The sequence below is a fragment of the Bos taurus genome, chromosome 9, assembly GCF_002263795.3.
Source record: "Bos taurus isolate L1 Dominette 01449 registration number 42190680 breed Hereford chromosome 9, ARS-UCD2.0, whole genome shotgun sequence".
In the NCBI taxonomy this organism is placed as follows: Eukaryota; Metazoa; Chordata; class Mammalia; order Artiodactyla; family Bovidae; genus Bos; species Bos taurus.
The window spans coordinates 39,892,352-39,917,904 of record NC_037336.1 but is presented as its reverse complement, the minus strand read 5'-3'; the positions used below and the strand labels follow the sequence as shown (position 1 = coordinate 39,917,904).

Genomic DNA, 25,553 nt, shown 5'->3' with positions numbered 1-25,553 from the left:
TCCAGAATAGGTGAAACTATAAAGACAGAAAATAGATTAAAGGTTGCCTAGAAGTGGGAGATGAAAAGACGGAAGTTGGTAAGAGGAAATTGGGAGTGACCACTACTGAGTACAGGCCTTTCTTTCTTGGGGTGATGATAATGTTCTAAAATTGACTGCAGTGACTAGAAACCACTGAATCATACCCTAAATGGATGAATTGTGTGGTATGTGAATTATATCTCAATATAAAGCTGTTTAATAAACTAAAAAGAAAAAAAATCAGACCATATATAGGGAAAGTTTTTAACTCTCATCATTGAAGACAGAAAGGTTGGAAGAAGTAAGACAATTTGTATTTTCCCCAGGAGTATCAGTCATCCTTTCCTCGTTCCAGCAGGAACCAGACAATCTGGACAAATAATCACCTAGATCTGTAAACTGCCAACTACTAGAGAGAAAGTAACTGTGTGTGCTCAGTCACCACGTCGTGTCTGACTTTGCAACCCTATGGACTGTGGCATGCCAGGCTCTTCTGTCCATGGGTTTCTCCAGGCAAGAATATTGGAGTGGGTTGCCATGCACTCCTCCAGGGGATCTTCCCAATCCAGGGATCAAACTCGCATCTCCTGCATTGCAGGAGGATTCTTTTACCACTGTCAGAGAGAAAGTAATAGGTTTTCCAAAGCATAAATGACAATGAATAGTGGATAAAAATATTTTATAATTATTTATTTTTATTAAATAACCTTGCATAAAATGCCAAAATTTTCATCTAAAACATATATTCTTAACAGGAATGATATCATCCCTAAGCGAGGAGCGGGGATTGATTCTTGAAGTATATGTTTAAAGTATAGATAATATATATGTTACATAAATAGATATAGTGTATAGCATTAAAATTTCATGGGGAAGATGATTAGGGGAAAAAATTGTCTAAAAAGAGTCCTTGGGAACATGATTTTCTAATTCCTCATTCATATAAAAAATGAGCTCTTACTGTGTTAATTAAACTATTAAAAGATAGAAATTTTGGCTCCAGAGCTCATTCATTCCTCTTGAAAGGCTCAGGGTAACCAGAAGCCCCAGATTTTCTGCCTAAGATATTGGCTCTTGTTGCCTAAACCACATATCAAGTTTTCTTGTCTCATGCTGAGAATTTACGTCTTAAAACCAATGGTACATCATGTCAGAAAACTAAAGAAGAGGCAAAAAAGATTTATCCCTTCTCAAATTTTCTCCTCTACTCCCACTCCTACCCCCGAAATATAATCTTTGATATAAAGGATTAAAAGGTGATTTTTCCTAATTGACTTTAGCTACCATCTTCATTTCTACCCCATCTCCCCACCATCACCCATCCACCTTATATACAAGAAGACTTGCAGGGCAGACCCCATCTGAAGTCAAGCAACCGCACAGCCTCTTCTCACTTAACTTCTCTTTCCCCTTCTCCATAACATAATCTTTCTTTTCAGGGCCCTCCCCTATCTGTTCTATCCCTTTTCAAAACTAAAATGGATCTGCTTTAAATTTTCAACTGAACTTGACTCAGAGTACACTCCTAGAAAAATTCTTGTACATTAACTGCAGAATAAAAAGCTTTGATTCCTAGTAAAGAAATTTCAGACATTAGAGAGAATGTAGAGGTGATACCTCCTTCATTCCTTGGAGGTGGAAGAAAGGTAGGACACAGATCAGAGAAGGGTATTCAGCCTCTGCCTTCTGATCAGTATGTCCTGAGATTCTTTCTTCCTCACACTCCTAGAAGGTCACCTCCAGCTGCAGCTTCATTCATTACGCTCAGTTAGGATAGGAATGGCGAAGCACAGCAGTGGCTTGGATGGTCTGCTACTGCAGCCCTGGGGCTTAGAGCTTGGCCTGAATGTAGGAGCACCATGACCCACTTGCCTCCTGCCCAGCCCATCTACCTCACAATTCTCCCAACACTCCCAAATGTTTCTGCTTCATTTCAGAACCACCACTTGTGGCCTGGGTCTCTTTCTTCCCTCAGCATCAACTGAGATGTTGTCAGTTGGCTATTTGCCTTCCCCATCTCTGTTCATTTCCAAGGCAACCCATTCACTATCACGGTAATCCAAGTCTATGCCCCAACCAGTAATGCTGAAGAAGCTGAAATTGAACAGTTCTATGAAAACCTACAATATCTTTTTGGAACTAACATCCAAAAAAGATGTCCTTTTCATTACAGGGGACTGGAATGCAAAAGTAGGAAGTCAAGAAACTCCTGGAGTAACAGGCAAATTTGGCCTTGGAATATGGAATGAAGCAGGGCAAAGGCTAATAGAGTTTTGCCAAGAGAACGCACTAGTCATAGTAAACACCCTCTTCCAACAACACAGGAGAAGACTCTACAGATAGACATCACCAGATGGTCAACACCAAAATCAGATTGATTATATTCTTTGCAGCCAAAGATGGAGAAGCTCTATACAGTCAGCAAAAACAAGACCAGGAGCTGACTGTGGCTCAGATCATGAACTCCTTATTGCCAAATTCAGACTTAAATTGAAGAAAGTAGGGAAAACCACTAGACCATTCAGGTATGACCTAAATTAAATCCCTTATGATTATACAGTGGAAGTGAGAAATAGATTTAAGGGACTAGATGTGATAGACAGAGTGCCTGATGAACTATGGACGGAGGTCCGTGACATTGTACAGGAGACAGGGATCAAGACCATCCCCATGGAAAAGAAAAGCAAAAAAGCAAAATGGCTGTCTGGGGAGGCCTTACAAATAGCAGTTAAAAGAAGAGAAGCAAAAAGCAAAGGAGAAAAGGAAAGATATAAGCATCTGAATGCAGACTTCCAAAGAATAGCAAGGAGAGATAAGAAAGCCTTCCTCAGTGATCAATGCAAAGAAATAGAGGAAAACAACGGAATGGGAAAGACTAGAGATCTCTTCAAGAAAATTAGAGATACCAAGGGAACATTTCATGCAAAGATGGGCTCAATAAAGGACAGAAATGGTATGGACCTAACAGAAGCAGAAGATATTAAGAAGAGGTGGCAAGAATACACAGGAGAACTGTACAAAAAAGATCTTCACGACCAAGATAATCACGATGGTGTGATCACTCATCTACAGCCAGACATCCTGGAAGTGAAGTCAAGTGGGCCTTAGAAAGCATCACTACAAACAAAGCTAGTGGAGGTGATGGCATTCCAGTTGAGCTATTTCAAATCCTAAAAGATGATGCTGTGAAAGTGCTGCCCTCAATATGCCAGCAAATTTGGAAAACTCAGCAGTAGCCACAGGACTGGAAAAGGTCAGTTTTCATTCCAACCCCAAAGAAAGGCAATGCCAAAGAATGCTCAAATTACCACACAATTGCACTCATCTCACACACTAGTAAAGTAATGCTCAAAATTCTCCAAGCCAGGCTTCAGCAATACGTGAACCGCGAACTTCCAGATGTTCAAGCTCGTTTTGGAAAAGGCAGAGGAACCAGAAATCAAATTGCCAACATCTGCTGGGTCATCGAAAAAGCAAAAGAGTTCCAGAAAATCATCTATTTCTGCTTTATTGACTATGCCAAAGCCTTTGACTGTGTGGATCACAATACACTGTGGAAAATTCTGAAGGAGATGGGAATATCAGACCACCCGACCTGCCTCTTGAGAAACCTATATGCAGGTCGGGAAGCAACAGTTAGAACTGGACATGGAACAACAGACTGCTTCCAAATAGGAAAAGGAGTATGTCAAGGCTGTATATTGTCACCCTGCTTATTTAACTTATATGCAGAGTACATCATGAGAAACACTGGGCTGGAAGAAGCACAAGCTGGAATCAAGATTGCCGGGAGAAATATCAATAACCTCAGATATGCAGATGACACCACCCTTATGGCAGAAAGTGAAGAGGAACTAAAAAGCCTCTTGATGAAAGTGAAAGAGGAGAGTGAAAAAGTTGGCTTAAACCTCAACATTCAGAAAACTAAGATCATGGCACCTGGTCCCATCACTTCATGGGAAATAGATGGGGAAACAGTGGAAACAGTGTCAGACTTTCTTTTTGGGGGCTCCAAAATCACTGCAGATGGTGATTGCAGCCATGAAATTAAAAGATGCTTACTCCTTGGAAGGAAAGTTATGACCAACCTAGATAGCATATTCAAAAGCAGAGACATTACTTTGCCAACAAAGGTCCGTCTAGTCAAGGCTATGGTTTTTCCAGTGGTCATGTATGGATGTGAGAGTTGGACTGTGAAGAGAGCTGAGTGCCAAAGAATTGATGCTTTTGAACTGTGGTGTTGGAGAAGACTCTTGCGAGTCCCTTGGACTGCAAGGAGATCCAACCAGTGCATCCTAAAGGAGACCAGTCCTGAGTGTTCATTGGAAGGACCGATGCTAAAGCTGAAACTCCAATACTTTGGCCACCTCATGCAAAGAGTTGACTCATTGGAAAAGACCCCGATGCTAGGAAGGATTGGGGATAGGAGGAGAAGGGGATGACAGAGGATGAGATGGCTGGATGGCATCACCGTCTCAATGGACATGAATTTGAGTGAACTCCAGGAGTTGGTGATGGACAGGGAGGCCTGGCGTGCTGCGATTCATGGGGTCGCAAAGAGTCAGACACGACTGAGCGACTGAACTGAACTGAAGCAAACAAGTCACCTGAGAAGATTCTCAATCCTGAGTAATAATACAATCAACATAAACACCCATAATCCAAAGCATTCTTTTTTAGGGCATAAGAAATATTTTCTTCCAGTTTTCAATTAAAGCATTGTTAGGTTTTGAATCAAATGTTGGCCCTTAAAACCAATCCATTTCTTTTCCCAGTAGAATTGAACTGTTCCTATCTGCTCTTTACAAAGTTGATTTTGAATAGTGAATATTTAAATGAAAATAAGAAACTACCTTTTATATGTAATAATCTGAAATTTTACACCAGAACGACTTTATCTAATGGCTTTGAAATATAAGAAAAGCAAAAAGTAACTTGAAGAATTTCCCCCAAAACAGCTTTCCCAGTTTTGTTTTACTCAGTTATATGCTTTAAATGAAATTATTCCAGGGTGTAAAATATTAAGCAAAACATACAGGCAGTTTGGAGCAAGAAAATAGGACCAAGCTGAGATCTTTAATTTGCATGTAGAACTATGCAATTATTTTTATGACCTACTTTCATGCATTTTTAATATGATGTAAAATAAACTCTACTGTCACAACTTCCCATTCTTTCTCCAATCTTGCAACATAGCTGGTGGGCTCCAAGAAAAAAAGAGCTCTGTTCTAATCAACTGGCTAAACAATTCATTTCCTAATCTTTAGCCTCCTAGTTTAATTCATGGCAGAACCAGCTTCCCTCTTGAGTCTTCTTACCTCAGGCAATGTTTATGTAGCAAATATATATATTGTGCCTACTGTGTACCACCAAAAATATTCTGGAAATAACTCCAGAAAGAATGAAGGGAAGGAGCCAAAGCAAAAACAACACCCAGTTGTGGATGTGACTGGTGATAGAAGCAAGGTCCGATGCTGTAAAGAGCAATATTGCATAGGAACCTGGAACGTTAGGTCCCTGAGTCAAGGCAAATTGGAAGTGGTCAAACAGGAGATGGCAAGAGTGAACATCGACATTCTAGGAATCAGCGAACTAAAATGGACTGGAATGGGTGAATTTCACTCAGATGACCATTATATCTACTACTGTGGGCAGGAATCCCTTAGAAGAAATGGAGTAGCCATCATGGTCAACAAAAGAGTCCAAAATGCAGTACTTGGATGCAATCTCAAAAACATCAGAATGCAGCTCAACTCCAGAAAAATAAATGACCCAATCAAAAAATGGGCCAAAGAACTAAATAGACATTTCTCCAAAGGGCTATACATACATACAGAGGGCTAACAAACACATGAAAAGATGCTCAACATCACTTATTATCAGAGAAATGCAAATCAAAACCACTATGAGGTACCATTTCACGCCAGTCAGAACGGCTGCGATCCAAAAGTCTACAAGCAATAAATGCTGGAGAGGGTGTGGAGAAAAGGGAACCCTCTTACACTGTTGGTGGGAATGCAAACTAGTACAGCCACTATGGAGAACACTGTGGAGATTCCTTAAAAAACTGGAAATAGAACTGCCTTATGATCCAGCAATCCCACTGCTGGGCATGCACACTGAGGAAACCAGAAGGGAAAGAGACACGTGTACCCCAATGTTCATCACAGCACTGTTTATAATAGCCAGGACATGGAAGCAACCTAGATGCCCATCAGCAGATGAATGGATAAGAAAGCTGTGGTACATATACACAATGGAGTATTACTCAGCCATTAAAAAGAAAACATTTGAATCAGTTCTAATGAGGTGGATGAAACTGGAACCTATTATACAGAGTGAAGTAAGCCAGAAGGAAAAACACCAATACAGTATAATAACACATATATATGGAATTTAGAAAGATGGTAACAATAACCCTGTGTACGAGACAGCAAAAGAGACACTGATGTATAGAACAGTCTTATGGACTCTATGGGAGAGGGAGAGGGTGGGAAGATTTGGGAGAATGGCATTGAAATATGTAAAATATCATGTATGAAACGAGATGCAAGTCCAGGTTCGACGCACGATACTGGATGCTTGGGGCTAGTGCACTGGGACGACCCAGAGGGATGGTATGGGGAGGAAGGAGGGAGGAGGGTTCAGGATGGGGAACATATGTATACCTGTGGCTGATTCATTTTGATATTTGGCAAAACTAATACAATTATGTAAAGTTTAAAAAAAAAATTAAAAAAAAAAAAAACACGACAGAATGATCTCTATTCATTTCCAAGGCAAACCATTCAATATCACGGTAATCCAAGTCTATGCCCCAACCAGTAATGCTGAAGAAGCTGAAATTGAACAGTTCTATGAAAACCTACAAGACCTTTTAGAACTAACACCCCAAAGAGATGTCCTTTTCATTACAGGGGACTGGAATGCAAAAGTAGGAAGTCAAGAAACTCCTGGAGTAACAGGCAAATTTGGCCTTGGAATATGGAATGAAGCAGGGCAAAGGCTAATAGAGTTTTGCCAAGAGAACGCACTAGTCATAGTAAACACCCTCTTCCAACAACACAGGAGAAGACTCTACACATAGACATCACCAGATGGTCAACACCAAAATCAGATTGATTATATTCTTTGCAGCCAAAGATGGAGAAGCTCTATACAGTCAGCAAAAACAAGACCAGGAGCTGACTGTGGCTCAGATCATGAACTCCTTATTGCCAAATTCAGACTTAAATTGAAGAAAGTAGGGAAAACCACTAGACCATTCAGGTATGACCTAAATTAAATCCCTTATGATTATACAGTGGAAGTGAGAAATAGATTTAAGGGACTTGATGTGATAGACAGAGTGCCTGATGAACTATGGACGGAGGTCCGTGACATTGTACAGGAGACAGGGATCAAGACCATCCCCATGGAAAAGAAAAGCAAAAAAGCAAAATGGCTGTCTGGGGAGGCCTTACAAATAGCAGTTAAAAGAAGAGAAGCAAAAAGCAAAGGAGAAAAGGAAAGATATAAGCATCTGAATGCAGACTTCCAAAGAATAGCAAGGAGAGATAAGAAAGCCTTCCTCAGTGATCAATGCAAAGAAATAGAGGAAAACAACGGAATGGGAAAGACTAGAGATCTCTTCAAGAAAATTAGAGATACCAAGGGAACATTTCATGCAAAGATGGGCTCAATAAAGGACAGAAATGGTATGGACCTAACAGAAGCAGAAGATATTAAGAAGAGGTGGCAAGAATACACAGGAGAACTGTACAAAAAAGATCTTCACGACCAAGATAATCACGATGGTGTGATCACTCATCTACAGCCAGACATCCTGGAAGTGAAGTCAAGTGGGCCTTAGAAAGCATCACTACAAACAAAGCTAGTGGAGGTGATGGCATTCCAGTTGAGCTATTTCAAATCCTGAAAGATGATGCTGTGAAAGTGCTGCACTCAATATGCCAGCAAATTTAGAAAACTCAGCAGTGGCCACAGGACTGGAAAAGGTCAGTTTTCATTCCAACCCCAAAGAAAGGCAATGCCAAAGAATGCTCAAACTACCACACAATTGCACTCATCTCACACGCTAGTAAAGCAATGCTCAAAATTCTCCAAGCCAGGCTTCAGCAATACGTGAACCGTGAACTTCCAGATATTCAAGCTCGTTTTAGAAAAGGCAGAGGAACCAGAAATCAAATTGCCAACATCTGCTGGGTCATCGAAAAAGCAAGAGAGTTCCAGAAAACCATCTATTTCTGCTTTATTGACTATGCCAAAGCCTTTGACTGTGTGGATCACAATACACTGTGGAAAATTCTGAAAGAGATGGGAATATCGGACCACCTGATCTGCCTCTTGAGAAACCTATATGCAGGTCGGGAAGCAACAGTTAGAACTGGACATGGAACAACAGACTGCTTCCAAATAGGAAAAGGAGTATGTCAAGGCTGTATATTGTCACCCTGCTTATTTAACTTATATGCAGAGTACATCATGAGAAACACTGGGCTGGAAAAAGCACAAGCTGGAATCAAGGTTGCCAGGAGAAATATTAATAACCTCAGATATGCAGATGACACCACCCTTATGGCAGAAAGTGAAGAGGAACTAAAAAGCCTCTTGATGAAAGTGAAAGAGGAGAGTGAAAAAGTTGGCTTAAACCTCAACTTTCAGAAAACTAAGATCATGGCACCTGGTCCCATCACTTCATGGGAAATAGATGGGGAAACAGTGGAAACAGTGTCAGACTTTCTTTTTTGGGGCTCCAAAATCACTGCAGATGGTGATTGCAGCCATGAAATTAAAAGATGCTTACTCCTTGGAAGGAAAGTTATGACCAACCTAGATAGCATATTGAAAAGCAGAGACATTACTTTGCCAACAAAGGTCCATCTAGTCAAGGCTATGGTTTTTCCACTGGTCATGTATAGATGTGAGAGTTGGACTATGAAGAAAGCTAAGCACCAAAGAATTGATGCTTTTGAACTGTGGTGTTGGAGAAGACTCTTGCGAGTCCCTTGGACTGCAAGGAGATCCAGCCAGTGCATCCTGAAGGAGACCAGTCCTGAGTGTTCATTGGAAGGACTGATGCTGAGGCTGAAACTCCAATACTTTGGCCACCTCATGCATAGGGTTGACTCATTGGAAAAGACCCTGATGCTGGGAAGGATTGGGGGCAGGAGGAGAAGGGGACGATAGAGAATGAGATGGCTGGATGGCATCGCCGACTCGATGCACATGAGTCTGGGTGAACTCCGGGAGCTGGTGATGGACAGGGAGGCCTGGCATGCTGTGATTCATGCGGTCACAAAGATTCGGACACGGCTGAGCGACTGAACTGAACTGAAGTGTGTACCACGCCTCACTGATACACACCATGGCTCTTCATTTAACCCATAAAAGAATGTTTCCATTATCCTGAGACTCTTATTTGAAACCTCTGTTTGTTTGTTTTTTAAATCCACAATGACTACAATTAAGAATTCTTGCTTGGTAAAGTTTGACAGTGATCGTGATCCTCTATGGAATTAGCACCTTTGGGTGAGCCTCTGTATCACCCAAGCGTTGGCTCTGAACCCTCATCATCTAAGAATCTGGTTAGCAGTTGTCACTCATGAGCCTGAATGTAAACTACAGAGGAAATGAAACCTATTGGTGAGGAACAAGCATGACACTTGTGAGGGTCCCCAGTATTTTGTAAAGGACTCCAGGGATCTTGCCTGAGAAACTAACCATACAGCTTCTAGAGTCAACACAACAGGGTATTCCAAACAAAAATAACCCTCTCTTGCCTTTTATTTTTTGTGAGATATATATAATTTGTAAATTTTCAGGACTGTTTATACGAATACTGATGCACTGAGTAAATAGTCTCATTATTTTATACGTACCCTTTCACAACAAGCCCTCCAAATCTATTTGAACATTTAGGTCATTTTCAGCCTGAACAACTGAATATCAGTATCTCCCCCAGTTTTGACAAAACCTTGTTATTTTCACAGACGCTTCCTCTTTTTATTTTTATTTTTTTTAGTCTAAAAGTATACACATATTTACCATTCACATAAAACAAAAAAAAAATTCCAACAGAGGCCATTTGTCCTGGATCACTCATCATAATTATGTATAAAATTTCTAATATACTCACCGTTATTTTTTTTCTAGAGGCATTCTTAATATTTTTCTGTTTCTCATAAGAATGCTCTAATCCTAGCTGAGAATCACTGGCTTCACCAAGGAGATCATCATTAGGCTGAAAATGGAAGTTGTCAATTTACTACCAACAGAATGGGAGAGACAGTGGCCCTGGCCATTGGTGCTCTGCAAGTGCTAAGGTTACATAACACAGAGGAGTCTGAAATGATGGCAGGAAAGAAGCAGAGCTCCTGGTAAACCCTGCAACCATTCATAATTTGTATTGCTGAAAAAACCTTGTCTTCCTACAGGCGTGTTTTTTGTTTTTTGGCTATAAAATGTACTTACCCTAACGAATAGAGGCGGCACTGCTTATTGCGGATTTGATGAACTAAGCCAAACCTGTCATCAAGACAGACCGGCCAGGGCTTTTTTGTAGGGCTGGAGTCAGTAGCCAGGCTGTCTGTGCTCATGTGATCACACTCAATCTGTAAGGATTGGAAATCAATGTGAATAATTTAAAGTACTGGATGATAGATGGCAGGTAGAGACTTACTGCTTTCCTGGTCACTGAAAACCATAACGGGAGAGTTATATCCTTCTCCACTGAGAACCACGCCCCCTCCCCAGGGAATCACAGGATTGCTGTAAAATGTTTGGAGGAATTTCAAATACTAGATTATAGGTAACCTCATGGAGATTAGAGGGAGGTTTGAAGGGAAGTTAAGAACTGCTATTAAAAAAAAAAAAAATACTATAGCCTTTTGCACAGAGTATACAGAGGACAACAAATCAGGAGCAAGGATGGCAGAGAGAAGAAGCCAGGAAAGGCTCTACAGGGGTGTGTTAGTCTTGGAGGAGGAACAGAAGTTGAATAAGAGGCTGAGACCAAGAAGCATTCCAGACGTGAAGAACAGTGCTCCCAAACCACAGAGGTCTGTTACTCACAGCATTCCTATTAGAAGTTGTGAGATATGGCTGAGGGCATGGATCTTAGAAGAACACAAGATTATTTACTCCTTAGACAAGGTTAGGCCAACATGTTCCAAAAAGGTAGCATGTGTTCATCAAGGTAAACAACTGATCAGAGGTCAAGTGAGAACAATACAAGCCCTGACTAACAAGATAGTACTGTCTGTGATACACGTCCAATAAGCTTCCTCCTGCGGGGATGGGCTCCTGAGAAGGCAATGGCACCCCACTCCAGTACTCTTGCCTGGAAAATCCCATGGATGGAGGAGCCTGGTAGGCTGCAGTCCATGAGGTCACTAAGAGTCGGACGCGACTGAGCGACTTTACTTCGACTTTTCACTTTCACGCATTGGAGAAGGAAATGGCAACCCACTCCAGTATTCTTGCCTGGAGAATCCCAGGGACAGGGGAGCCTGGTGGGCTGCTGTCTATGGGGTCGCATAGAGTCGGACACGACTGAAGCGACTTAGCAGCAGCAGCAGCAGCAGCAGGGATGGGCAAGAGCCCCAGATGGGAAGGAGGCTCTTCTTGATCTAGCCAAAGCACCTCTCTTAACTCATCCATCAAAATTAGATAAGAAAACCAAAGGGAACATGTATCTAAGTCAAGCAGAAGGAAGCCAGTTTCTAATTTCAAATGCACACTAAGTAAATATACTTCACAAGGAATTCTGCCTTGTGTTTGAGCCTGGCACAGTATGCACGGCTGAGGCTGTTGGAACGAAAGAAAACAAGTTCTGTGGCCAAGGTATTTATCATACTGAACAACAGTGTTTCCCTCTAATGCCTCAAAACTCTCATAGTCATCATGATGCCCCATGAATCACGCAGTTCTTGCTGTCACATCGCAGACAACAGACCACTCCAGAGGCAAAGGATGTTTTGAGTTTCGTTGCTTTAACTCATTGGAAAACATAATGGTAAATGATTTCTTTCTTAAGAAGGTATTCTAGGCTTGCTAAATTCTTTAATTTATTTTCCAAAATGTTAATCTGAAAACAGCATATTATGTGGAGCCAGTGTCTCCCTTACTTTTGCTGTAATCTAGGGTTGGCCTGGAGAAGGCAATGGCACCCCACTCCAGTACTCTTGCCTGGAAAATCCCGTGGATGGAAAAGCCTGGTAGGCTGCCGTCCATGGGGTCGCTAAGAGTGGGACACAACTGAGCGACTTCACTTTCACTTTTCACTTTCATGCATTGGAGAAGGAAATGGCAACCCACTCCGGTGTTCTTGCCTGGAGAATCCCAGGGACAGGATCCTGGTGGGCTGCCGTCTATGGGGTCGCACAGAGTCGGACACGACTGAAGCGATGCAGCAGCAGCAGCAGGGCTGACCTGGCAAAATCATCCTAACACTATCAATGACTGAGAGAGCACTTCTTGCTAGAATTTGGAGCTTTTATAGGAAAGTTTAAAAAGTGAAATCCTAATATTTATTTGTACTTTTCTTTTGATGAAACAAAAATTCAAATTTTAAGGCAATAAAAATTTCAACATAAAGTTTTATGATCCACCACTCACCTTGTATGTGCAGACATCTTTGGTGAACTCTATGTACAATGCCAATATATCATTTTCCTTAAAGAAGCAACTGGTGCAGAATAGACTGGGTCAAGTAACCTGGGGAGATTCTGGGCCTCAATGAAGTTCTTAGCTTAAATACGTCTGTAGGACTTTATTGATGTTACTAGCTTTATTACTTGTATTCTATTTTACAAGATTATTATTTCTTGTACTAATAAATGTGTGACTGAGCCTCCAAAAAAAGTAATGATGATTAGGCAACTTAAAACTTTTGACAAAATATATAGTCCTATAAGATCAAAGATTATAATAGTGTAACTCTAGATAAAACAAGAAGTAAGCATTTCCTAGACCATAATGGACTAGTAAGACACATGGTCCAGAGTTTGATGGCCAAGTCCAGTAATAGCACATTGAGAAGGCTAACAATGAAATCCTTGACTGACTTGGGACTAAGCATTCCTAGTACCTTGGGACAAGCTTGCCATGAAATGCCTCCAAAACCTTGGTCAAAATTAAGACCAAAAGGGAAGGGACTGTAAAATAAAGAATGTTATTCATTATATAGTTCTACAAGAATCAAGTTATTTGCCACTGCAGTCACTGACCTACAAAACACCCTGAAAGGAATTCAGAGCAAAAATCAGAATGAGACATTCTGTGCTCTGGAAAAACTGGCAGAATGGGCCTTCAGATAGTTAGATATTTTCAGGGGAAAACGTTTGGATCCAGTTTCCTATATCTTCCCATACTACGAAAAGCACTAGAACCATTAACTAAAATATATGTGTTTTTCACTATTAACAGTAACTTTCTGCCAAGATGTGTGCTTGCAACAGGCACATGCCCTGTTGTCAAAATCATATATCTACCAACCTCCCCACTCAGAACAGTCCTCAGAAGCTGAGAGACCATCTCCAAGCTTATAATTCTGAGTTTGGCTTATAAAATTTTCAATTTCTTCCTCAGACTGACTATTGACTAATTTTTGTCAACATCCTCAACCCAGTTTTTTTTCTACTTCTCAATCTGCAATCACTGTTCAAAGGAAAAATAATAATAGAAAATGGAATTGAATCTTCTCCCAAGCAACTAGTAGAGAGCACATTTATTAACTGGATCTGTCAACATGTCAATTTGTAGAATTCATTTCTTACTATTCTCCCACAAATAAATGGAAAGTATGCCACTGCCTTCCACTTCTTGTCCCTACCCACCCATCCAAAGGAGAGGGTGCTAATCTAATAGTCAAAACTCAGTGTTCATCAAGCTTGTTCTTACTAGTAGGTATGTTGTGATGCCTTAAAACTTCTTTGGCACTCAGTTCCATGCCCAACCTCCTGCAGTCAGTCAGTTAGACCCAGGGCAGTTTGGTGAGTCCCAAAGGCATGCCTGGATCTCCTAAGCCTGAACCATTTATTCTAAGGTAGCCTCCTGGGGTATCTTTATTAAAGTGGTATGATGATCCCATTTGCTATTGTTTCTTTTTATGTACCCTCCCTGCTGCTGCTGCTAAGTCGCTTCAGTTGTGTCCGACTCTGTGCGACCCCAGAGACGGCAGCCCACCAGGCTCCCCCGTCCCTGGGATTCTCCAGGCAAGAACACTGGAGTGGGTTGCCATTTCCTTCTCCAATGCATGAAAGTGAAAAGTGAAAGTGAAGTCACTCAGTCGTGTGCGACTCCTAGCAACCCCATGGACTGCAGCCTACCAGGCTCCTCCATCCATGGGATTTTCCAGGCAAGAGTACTGGAGCGGGTTGCCATTGCCTTCTCCGACCCTCCCTGAGAACCTCCAAAAGACAGGGATGTCAACAGCTGCTTGTTCATCATATTCCCCCCAATACCGTTTACACCTAACTCTAGCCTCTCTTAATCTTCTAGATTAAGAAGAGATGGGGGTATTCTTTCTGCCCCCTTCTGATGCCTATGTCAGAAGCTTTCTCTATCTCCTTTATACTTTAATAAAACTTTACTACACAAAAGCTCTGAGCGATCAAGCCTCGTCTCTGGCCCCGGATTGAATTCTTCTCCTCCGGGGGCCAAGAATCCCGGTGTATTCGCGTGATTCAACAACAACCTTTCATCTTGGGGGCTCGTCCGGGATCCTTCAGGACAAGTATCCAAACCCCATGGATAAAAATGTCATCTCTGTAAAAATTGTGGAGGAAAGAAAAGATGTGTCAACAGGGATCATCTATAGAAAGAGGATTGCAGTCTGTCAGAATGTGGTTCCAGAAATTTTAAGGAAGGTGAACATTTTAAAGGTACCTAATATCCAGTTAGAAGAGGAATCATGGTTCAATCCTCAGGAAAGGAACATGGCTATAAGGAGTCACTGCCTTACATGGACACAATATGCATCCATGAAAGAAGAGTCTGTCTTCAGGGAAAGTACGGAAAATCCAAATTGGCTCACCATCTCTGGGGCTATAAGTCCCTCAATTCGAGAGTCATGGAAGTAGGAACCCTTCTCTTTTAGCTCCAGCGTGAGATTGAAGCACTGAAGAGCATGACATGCAGGGGTCAGTGCGGGCGTTTGTACGTGTGTGTGCATGCTCTGTCGCTTCGCTCATGTCCAACTCTTTGCGATCCTGTGGATGGCAGTCCGCCGGGTTCCTCTGCCCGTGGGATTCTCCAGGCAGGAATGCTGGAGTGGGTTGCCATGCCCTCCTCCAGGGGATCTTCCCGAGCCAGGGATCAAACCTGTGTCTTCTGCATCGCCTGCATCGCCGGCAGATTCTTTATCCACTGAGCCACCTGAGAAGCCCATAGGCGTTTGACTCCGACTGAATTGCCCTGGATTTTGGGTTCTCTTCTTGGCTTATGCTGTGACCCCACCTGCTGTAGATCCAAGGCTGCATGGTGCTCTAAGGAACTGCCTGGATTTTCAAAGTCAGAGATGCTGGGGGCAATGCACTGCACAGCTTGTGACACTTGGGCCACATCAGAGAATAGAAAAATGAATCCACCCAAGATAAAAAAATTAAAAGTCAACTTTTGTGGGAATGTACTTTATTATATAGAGTAGGATACAGCCATTTACTGGCTTCCCAGGTGGCACTAGTGGTGAGGAACCCACCTGCCAATGTAGGAGACATGAGAGACATGAGTTTGACACCTGGGTTGGGATGATCCCATGGAGGAGGGCGTGGCTGCCCGCTGTAGTGTTCTTGCCTGGGGGGTGCCATGGACAGAGGATCCTGGTGGACTATGTAGTCCATGGGGTTGCAAAAGAGTTGGACATGACTGAAGTGACCTAACAAGCAGGCACAGGCATTTATTTACTCTTGGAAGTGGAGAATGGACTGTTTTGTTTTAGATTTTTTTTAACTTAAAATTTTATTGGCGTATAATTGCTTTGCAGTGTGGTATAGTTTCTGCTGTACAGGAAAGTGAATCAGCTGTACATACACATTTACCCCTCTGTTTTGTATTTCCGTCCCTTTTAGAAGACCACAGAGCACTGAGTAGCATTCCCTGTGCTATACAGTAGGTTCTCATTAGTTAGCTGCTTTATACATGGTAGTGTATCTGATTCAATTGCAATTCACTCCACCTCTTCTTTCACCTCCTTGGTGTCCATACTGTACCATTTTTCTAGATTCCACATATATGCTTTAATATACAGTATTTGGTTTTCTCTTTCTGACTTACTTCACTCTGTATGATTTTTCAGAATGAAAAGTCATGGTTTCTGCCCTCCGAAACCTTCCATTCCAGGATAAACTTATTAATTTCTTGCTAATTTGTGTTTGCTTCTAGACTTTAAAATGTACTTCTGTCAGTTTCTGGTTCTTACTATTAACAGATTTTTATTGTACCATGTAGAAATGTAATTGATATGCAGAAGATTTGGTTTTAATAACATTTACTTTATCCAAGTAATGTAATTCTAAAAGAATCATCTTGTAAAACTATTTTCTTGGGCTTTGCCCTTTCAGCATAATGGTGTGTGTTGGGTGGTAAATAAAAAGTTCCTGTTATCGTGAAGCAGAATTTAAGTTTTATCGCTGTCAGTGGAGACTCATGCTGTTTGTGATAGTACAGAGCTGCGTTTCTTTTGCTTTTGAGTGACAAGACCATAATCCCATACTCAGCATCAAGCATCGTGATGGCCCATGTCTTCACCTGTCCATGTCTAAGAACTTTGGCTTGTCCACTGATGCTTGCAAACCTTATTTTTGAGATACGGAGATTTTAGCCTAGTAGCATGTGTGTTAATAACATTGGTTATGTTGACTCGCCATTTATAAAATATCCAAAATGTCCCTCCTGGAATATAGTAAAAGAAACAAAAAAGCCCAAATCAAAACTTTAAACACAGATTAATTGACTGAGATGAGTAGCTGTTCTTAGTTCAATTAGTTTTTGTTACTATTGAAATTACTTTTCATGCTGTTAAATAAGGTATGTAACATTTTTACTTTTTAAGTTTCTGGATTAAAACATCCCAAGTCTCAAGTATTCATTTGGTGATTGACAAATAGTATAATTAATTTGCATGTTTCTAGCGACTAATTGTTGGGCATTTCTTGTTGTGTATCGATTTTTTCCCTATTCTGATGTATTTTTTTCCCCCAGGAGAAAATTTGACAGGTAACTTCCTTGTGTTTGTTTGACAGTGGCCTTTTTAGTTGACCTCCAAGCTTGTTTTCACTGAAATATATTAAAATATTCTGATTTTGTCAACTTTACTTAGGAATTATTTCTAAGCCTTGATGGTGATGATAAAGGGCTTGAGGGTATTGTTATCTAATAAACAATAAAACAAAAAAACCCACTGTATTCATGCCCCCCCCTAAAAAAAAAGAAGAGATGGCAAGAAAACACAGAAGAACTATACAAGAAAGGTCTTAATGACTCAGATAACCACAATGTTGCAATAACTTGCCTAGAGTCAGACATCCTGGAGTGTGAAGTCAAATGGGCCTTAGGAAGCATTACTATGAACAAGGCTAGTGGAGGTGATGAAATTCCAACTGAGCTATTTCAAATCTTAAAAGATAATGCTGTTAGAGTGCTGCACTCAATATGCCAGCAAATTTGGAAAACTCAGCAGTGGCCACAGGACTGGAAAAGGTCAGTTTTCATTTCAATCCCAAAGAAGGGCAATACCAAAGACTGTTCAAACTACCATACAATTGAGTTCATTTCACATGCTAGCGAAGTAATGCTCAAAATCCTTCAAGCAAAGCTTCAGCAGTATGTGAACCAAGAACTTCCCAATGTACAAACTGGGTTTCAATGAGACAGAGGAACCAGAAATCAAATTGCCAAAATTTGTTGGATCATGGAGAAAGCAAAGGAGTTTCAGAAAATCATCTACTTCTCTTTCATTGACTACACTAAAGCCTTAGACTGTGTGGATCACAACAAACTGTGGAAAAGTCTTAAAGATACTAGACCATCTTACCTGTCTCCAGAGAAACCTGTGTGCAGGTCAAGAAGCAACAATCAGAACTGGACACAGAACAACTGACTGGTTCAAAACTGGGAAAGGAGTAAGACAAGCCTATATATTGTCATTCTGCTTATTTAACTTATAGGCAAAGGACATCATGTGAAATGCCAGCTTAGATGAATCATAAGCTGGAATCAAGAATGCCAAGACAAATATCAACAACCTCAGATATGCAGATGATACCACTCTAATGACAGAAAGTGAAGAGGAACTAAAGAGCCTCTTGATGAGGTGAAAGAGTGAAAAGGCTGGCTTGAAATTCAACATTCAAAAAACTAAGATCATGACATCTGCTCCCATCACTTCATGGCAAAATAGAAGGGGGAGAAGTGAAAGGAGTGACAGATTTTATTTTCTTGGGCTCCAAAATCACTCCAGATGATAATTGCACCCATGAGATTAAAAGACTCGGCTCCTTAAAAGGAAAGCTACTACAAGCCTAGATAGTGTGTTAAAACACAAGAGACATCACTTTGCCAGCAAAGGTCCAGATAGTCAAAGCTGTCTTTTTTCCAGTAGTCAGGTATGGATGTGAGAGTTGGATCATAAAGAAGGCTGAGTGCCGAAGAATTGATGCTTATGAATTGTGGTGCTGGAGAAGATTCTTGAGGATCCCTTGTACAGCAAGGAAAACAAACCAGTCAATGCTAAAAGAAATCAGTCCTGAATATTCATTGGAAGGACTAATGCTGAAGTTGAAGTTCCAATACCTTGGCCACCTGAGGTGAAGAGCCTACTCATTGGAAAAGACCCTGACACTAGGAAAGAGTGAAGGAAAAAGGAGAAGAGGGCAGCAGAGGATGAGATGATTAGATAGCATCGCTGACTCAATGGATATGAATTTAAGTAAACTCTGGGAGGCAGTGAAGGATAGAGGAGCCTGGCAGGCTGCAAGCCAAGAGGTTGAAAAGAGTTGGACACAACTTAGCAACTGAACAATATCTAGCCTTTCCCACCATATTTCTAAAGGTGTGGCCACCTACATCCTGATAGATGAGGGAGTACTTAAAAATTTTTGAGTCCCACTCCATATCTATAAAATCAGAATCCTTGAGTCTTATGCATGTGAACATGCACTCTAATAAACTCTCCTAGGTGATTCTTATGCAGGAGGTCCTGAGAGTTTCCTGGCAGCCTTTTGCAAAGCTCCACAGAAACGTTCCAGATTGGCCTCACCCGTGCCTTAGCAAATTAAGGGAAGAGGCTATGCTTGAGCTAGAGCTTTCAACTGAAAACAGCAGCACTTCCAACCTTGCCCCTAACAAGGGGCCAGAGAGGTGACAGTACCGTTATCCAGAGGCCCCCCAAGAGCCAGGTAAATATTAATGGTCAAGATTCAGGGCATTGAGGCTCAGCTGCTCCTCCTTTATGACCCTTAGGGAGTGGGCTTTTATCCTATTAAAGTTAACACTTTCTTCTTCCACAGACTTCCTCTTGTTCAGATATCCCTGTTGGAAAAACATTCTTTTCCATTCAGTATCTGTTATTGTTCCCCTTTTCTCTCCTAGTGCAAACATATAACACAGAAGTTTTTCCATTTTCAGTTCATTTTAGTCTCTCAGTCATGTCTGACTCTTCGTGACCCCATGGACCACAGCACGCCAGGCCTCCCTGACCATCACCAACTCCCGGAGTTTACTCAAACTCATTTCCATTGAGTTGCTGATGCCATCCAACCATCTCATCCTGTCGTTCCCTTCTCCTTCTGCCTTCAATCTTTCCCAGCATCAGGGTCTTTTCAAAGGAATAAGTTCTTTCCATCAGGCGACCAAAGTATTGGAGTTTCAGCTTCAGCATCAGTCCTTCCAATGAATATTCAGGACTGATTCCTATAGGATTGACTGGTTTGATCTCCTTGCAGTCCAATGGACTCTCAAGAGTTTTCTCCAACACCACAGTTCAAAAGCATCCATTCCTTGGCACTCAACTATCTTTATAGTCCAACTCTCACATCCATACATGACTACTGGAAAAAAAAAAAATAGCTTTGACTAGATGGACCTTTATCAGCAAAGTAATGTCTCTGCTTTTTAATATGCTCTCCAGGCTGGTCATTGCTTTTCTTCCAAAAAGCAAGCGTCTTTTAATTTCATGGCTGCAATCACCATCTGCAGTGATTTTGGAGCCCCCAAAAATAAAGTCTGTCATTGTTTCCATTGTTTCCCAATCTATTTGCCAAGAAGTGATGGGACTGGATGTAAGCCAGCTTCTTCACTCTCCTCTTTCACTTTCATCAAGAAGCTCTTTAGTTCTTCTTCGCTTTCGGCCAAAAGGGTGGTGTCAATTACATATCTGAGGTTATTAATATTTCTCCCAGCAATCTTGATTCCAGCTTGTGCTTCATCCAGCAAAGCATTTCACATGATGTACTCTGCATATAAGTTAAACAAGCAGGGTGACAATATACAGCCTTGATATACTCCTTTCCCAATTTGGAACCAGTCTGTTGTTCCATGTCTGGTTCTATCTGTTGCATCTTGACCTGCATACAGGTTTCTCACGAGGCAGGTCAGGTGGTCTGGTGTTCCCATCTCTTGAAGAATTTTCCACAGTTTGTTGTGATCCACACAGTCAAAGGCTTTGGCATAGTCAATAAAGCAGAAATAGATGTTTTTCTGGAACTCTCTTGCTTTTTCAATGATGCAGCAGATGTTGGGAATTTGATCTCTGGTTCCTCTGACTTTTCTAAAGCCAGCCTGAATATGTGGAATTTCATGGTTCACATACTTTTGAAGCCTAGCTTAAAGAATTTTTGAGCATTACTTTGCTATTGTGTGAGATGAGTACAATTGTGTGGCAGTTTGAGCATTCTTTGTCATTGTCTTTCTTTGGGATTGGAATGAAAACTGACCTTTTCCAGTCCTGTGGCCACTGCTGAGTTTTCCAAATTTGCTGGCATATTGAGTGCAGCACTTTTACAGCATCATCTTTCAGGATTTGAAATAGCTCAACTGGAATTCCATCACCTCCACTAGCTTTGTTCATAGTGATGCTTCCTAAGGCCTATTTGACTTTGCATTCCAGGATGTCTGACTCTAGATGAGTGATCACACCATTGTGGTTATCTAGGTCATTAAGATATTTTTTGTATAGTTCTGTGTATTCTTGCCACCTCTTCTTAATATCTTCTGCTTCTGTTAGGTCCATACCATTTCTGACCTTTATTGTGCCCATCTTTGCATGAAATGTCCCCTTGGTATCTCTTATTTTCTTGAAGAGATCTCTAGTCTTTCCCATTCTATTGATTTCCTCTATTTCTTTGCATTGATCACTGAGGATGGCTTTCTCATCTCTCCTTGCTATTCTTTGGAACTCTGCATTCAAATGGGTATATCTTTCCTTTTCTCCTTTGCCTTTAGCTTCTTTTCTCAGCTATTTGTAAGTCCTCCTCAGACAACCATTTTGCCTTTTTGGATTTCTTTTTCTTGGGGATAGTCTTGATCACTGCCTCCTGTACAATGTTATGAACTTCCATCCATAGTTCTTCAGGCACTCTATCAGATCTAATCACTGGAATCTATTTGTTACTTCCACTGTATAATCATAAGGGATTTGATTTAAGTCACACCAGAATGTTCTAGTGGTTTTCCCTACTTTCTTCAATTTAAGTCTGAATTTTGCAATAAGGAGTTCATGATCTGAGCCACAGTCAGCTCCCGGTCTTGTTTTTGCTGACTGTATAGAGCTTCTCCATCTTTGGCTGCAAAGAATATAATCAATCTGATTTTGGTAGGACCATATGATGATGTCCATTTGTAGAGTCTTGTCTTGTGTTGTTGGAAGAGAGTGTTTGCTATGATCAATGCGTTCTCTTGGCAAAACTCTGTTAGACTTTGCCCTGCTTCTTTTTGTACTCCAAAGCCAAATTTGCCTATTACTCCATGTACCTCTTAGCTTCCTACTTTTACATTCCAGTCCCCTATGATGAAAGGGACATCTTTTTGGGGTGTTAGTTCTAGAAAGGTCTTGTGTGTCTTCATAGAACCATTCAACTTCAGCTTCTTTGGCATTACTGGTTGGGGCTTAGACTTGGATTTCTGTGATATTGAATGGTTTGCCTTGGAAATGAACAGAGATCATTCTGTCTTTTTTGAGATTGCACCCAAGTACTGTATTTCGGACTCTTTTGTTGACTATGAGGGCTACTCCATTTCTTCTAAGGGATTCTTGCCCACAGTAGTAGAAATAATGGTCATCTGAATTAAATTTGCACGTTCCAGTCCATTTTAGTTCACTGATTCCTAAAATGTTGATGTTCACTCTTGCCATCTCCTGTTTGGCCACTTCCAATTTACCCTGATTCATGGACCTGACATTCCAGGTTCCGATGCACTATTGTTCTTTATAGCATCGGACTTTACCTCCATCACCAGTCACATCCACACTGGGTGTTGTTTTTGCTTTCTTTGTTTTTTCCATTTTAACCATTTATTAATCATCTCATTTATAGACATTAACTTTTGAAAACAACTAGGAGTACTCAGTAAAATTCAGCTCCTAAAAACTAATTAAATATTGATTTTTCAAACTTTCTTGTTGAGATTTATGTCCAGGGCTTCAGTGAAGTCACTTGCAAGCAAAACCAATGAGAGCAGTAAGTCCTAGCTAAGCTCTAATTTAGGTAAATATAGGGTTTTTTTCTCCCTCCAAATCCCCTTGTAATTTTAGCCAAATAAAAAGAATTAAACCTGGAAAAGGAAAACAGATTGCAAGAAAAAAAAAGTGTTTCCTGAAATGCCTTTTAGTTAATTTAACTTGAAGAGATCTAATTTATTTTCCTTTCATTTTGTATCCCAAAAGCCTAAATAGCATTTCTGCCAACTCATAACCAGAATCTGGCAAAGGGAGCCCTTAAATTTTGGGTACGTTGGCAAGAATCACTTCAATAATCAAATTGTATGTTAATGTAATACATTATTTTGAAAGGTAAAATATCAAGGAAAGAGTTGTATTTTTGTTGCTCTTATCCAAATTTGTGTGAGTGTGTATGTGTGTGTAGCAGTAAATATAATAGAAACTATTGTTTTATTAATAAATGTGCAAAATCTGAATCTCCAGAGCCGTAGGTTCTTATGTCATTCTTAGAAACAGTTAGATGGGTAGATGATTAGATAGATAGATAGATAGGCTGACTTTAAAATATACTTTAAAAAAACAACAAAACAGCAACTGGTGCTTATATTAATTTTGTACCGCAAGCCATGCTTCCTGAAGGCATATGGTTTGGGGGTTGCCATAAAAAGCTGAATCTGGAGCTTTCCTTTAGAACAGAGCACTGGGTTTCTGATTTAACCATTTCTTATGAGCAGCAGATCATCTATGCCAGAACTCAGAGATGCAATCACAGCCTTTCACACTAGAAAACAATACCTACTAAAACTGAATCTGATATTCTGCCCACTCTAACCAAATACCATATCCTTTGGTGTTTCATTAAAAAATGCAGGTCCCCAACCACACCTTTAAGGTCACCGCAGTGCACAAGTCCATGGGCACCTTCCCCACCACAGTCTAATGTCACATTGTCCTATGCCCTGTGCTCCTGTTCCCAAGCTCCCTGGGCCTGGGGAAGCTTACCCACCTATCTGTCCACTCTGTTAAAGAACAACAGTTCTCTTGCTCCCTAGCTGTTTACCAGTGTGTGGGGGTATTTAATTCAAGTTTGACATCCCAGCCAGTGCCTAACACCGTATCTTCCTCAGAGCAAATACTCAACAAATGTCTGCTGAATTGATGAATGAATAAATCAGTGATGAACATATCAAATGCTAAGTTTTGCTGTACAAGCCTGAATATGGATTTGAGGGAAATATATATATATATATATTAAGCCAGCATAAGAGGATGGAGGTGGAATTTGCTCAAATAACTACAGAGGTTTTTTTGGCTTATTGTTGTGGTTTTTTTTTTTTTTTTGCTTGTCCATTATGACTCACTACTGCTAACTGTGAAAATTTTAGGTAATAGGGACTCTAATATTCTGCCAGTTTTGTAGGCTTTCATTGTCGAGATGAGTTCTAAAAGAGGCACAAGGTTCCAACACAGCTGAAAATCTCTGCACTACAGAGAAAAGAGGAGGGAGCACTGGTTAGTGGGATTCTGATTAAACCAGTTAGTGTCATCTCTGATGAGCTCCCACCTCCTGGGCTAGTGAGTCAGAAGCACACAAAAGCACAGGACTTTAGCTGTTAAAATGATCTCTGATTACAAAACCATTGTGAGGTCTGGAACTTTATCTAGTGCCTTCTAGAGGATGCAAAGCCTTCTAGTGAGCTTCAACAACGAAATCTCTATTATTATACTTCTCACTGTGAATAATAATTATATGTCCATTTATCTACCTTCCCAACTAGTTTGTTAGCCACTTGAAGGCAGAGACTATTTCCAAGGCCTACATTTCTGGCACAGAGTAGGTGTTCGGTAATACTTGGTTAATAATAATTCTACACCAGTCTTATGGTAAAAGCTCATGGAGCTGGGAGGGACCTTAGAAATAATTTGATACAATCTCTTCCTTTCCAAGATCAGAACAGTCAGACCAGACAAGCAAAATAAATTGCCCAGGATCACAACATCAGACCACATCACAGGATGCTTTTTTTAAAAGCATTTTTCCCTCTCAGTCCATAACTCATGGGAAAACTTGAAGAGGGACTTGAAATGATGCTTTCATGCCTCAAGAGCTTCTTCTAAGTTAATTTGCCTTTTATAAGTTACAGAACATTAACCTGAAATACATATAAAATGGAATTTCAAGGCTTTCACATGGTCAATTTTTGTGTGTGTCAGGGGGGTGGGGCAGGGGGTTAAGCCAACCATTCTCAAATTCAACTCATACTTTTAACACCTTTCTCTGGGGCTTTTAAGGGCTTCTTAAAGTCATAGTTAAGAGGTCTAGTTTCTTATTCTTTATGTAAAACCAAACTATAAAATTAAAACTTCAGTATTTTAATTAAGTCAGTGTAAGTCCACCAAATTAATTTGCAGCAGCAAAATAAGATGAAATTATGTAAAGCACAGGGACCAATTTATCATCCCATTACTCATGATGAATTCAACAAGCTTTTACTTCCATGTCTAGGTGACAAGTATTGAAATCTCTGGTTGTCTGACTGCATCATATGAAAAATGAAAATTTTTTTACCCCTAAATTAGCCTTCTAAAATTCCAGAAATATACGTTCCTCCATGGATGAAAAATGGGCTTGGCCACCAGTGAGGCTGGGCAGAGAGAGTGGGATGTCAAGAGCCAGTGGGCTGAGGGAGATCAAAAGGCCCGGGGACCCCTCAGTACCACACAGCTCCACAGTACGGCTTTCAGGGCTGCAGCTTCACAGGCAGTCTGAGTTTTTAATTTACTAGCACTCTCAGTCCAGGGAGAAGTTTCCCTCAGGCCTTGATTTCCTTTTCCATCTCTCTTTCCTCAGGATCAGGCTACTGGAGAATGGACC

The 25,553-nt window shown here is 40.8% G+C and overlaps 1 protein-coding gene across 7 annotated transcripts in view; it reads right to left on the bottom strand.

Moving 5' to 3' along the window:
- The window catches only part of METTL24 (methyltransferase like 24), a 156,565-nt gene that overhangs the window by 92,414 nt on the left and 38,598 nt on the right, over positions 1 to 25,553 (bottom strand). For 6 of the 7 annotated variants that reach the window (XR_009495804.1, XR_001500981.3, XM_015472819.3 and 3 more), the window contains exon 3: positions 10,495 to 10,634. The exons of the other annotated variant lie outside the window; for it this stretch is intronic. Coding sequence is in view for 4 of the 6 variants with exons in the window: in XM_015472819.3 (XP_015328305.1) it covers positions 10,495 to 10,634 (140 nt within the window). In the remaining 2 variants the exon portion in view is untranslated. The remainder of the gene's footprint in view (positions 1 to 10,494; positions 10,635 to 25,553) is intronic. 7 annotated transcript variants of the gene reach the window in all.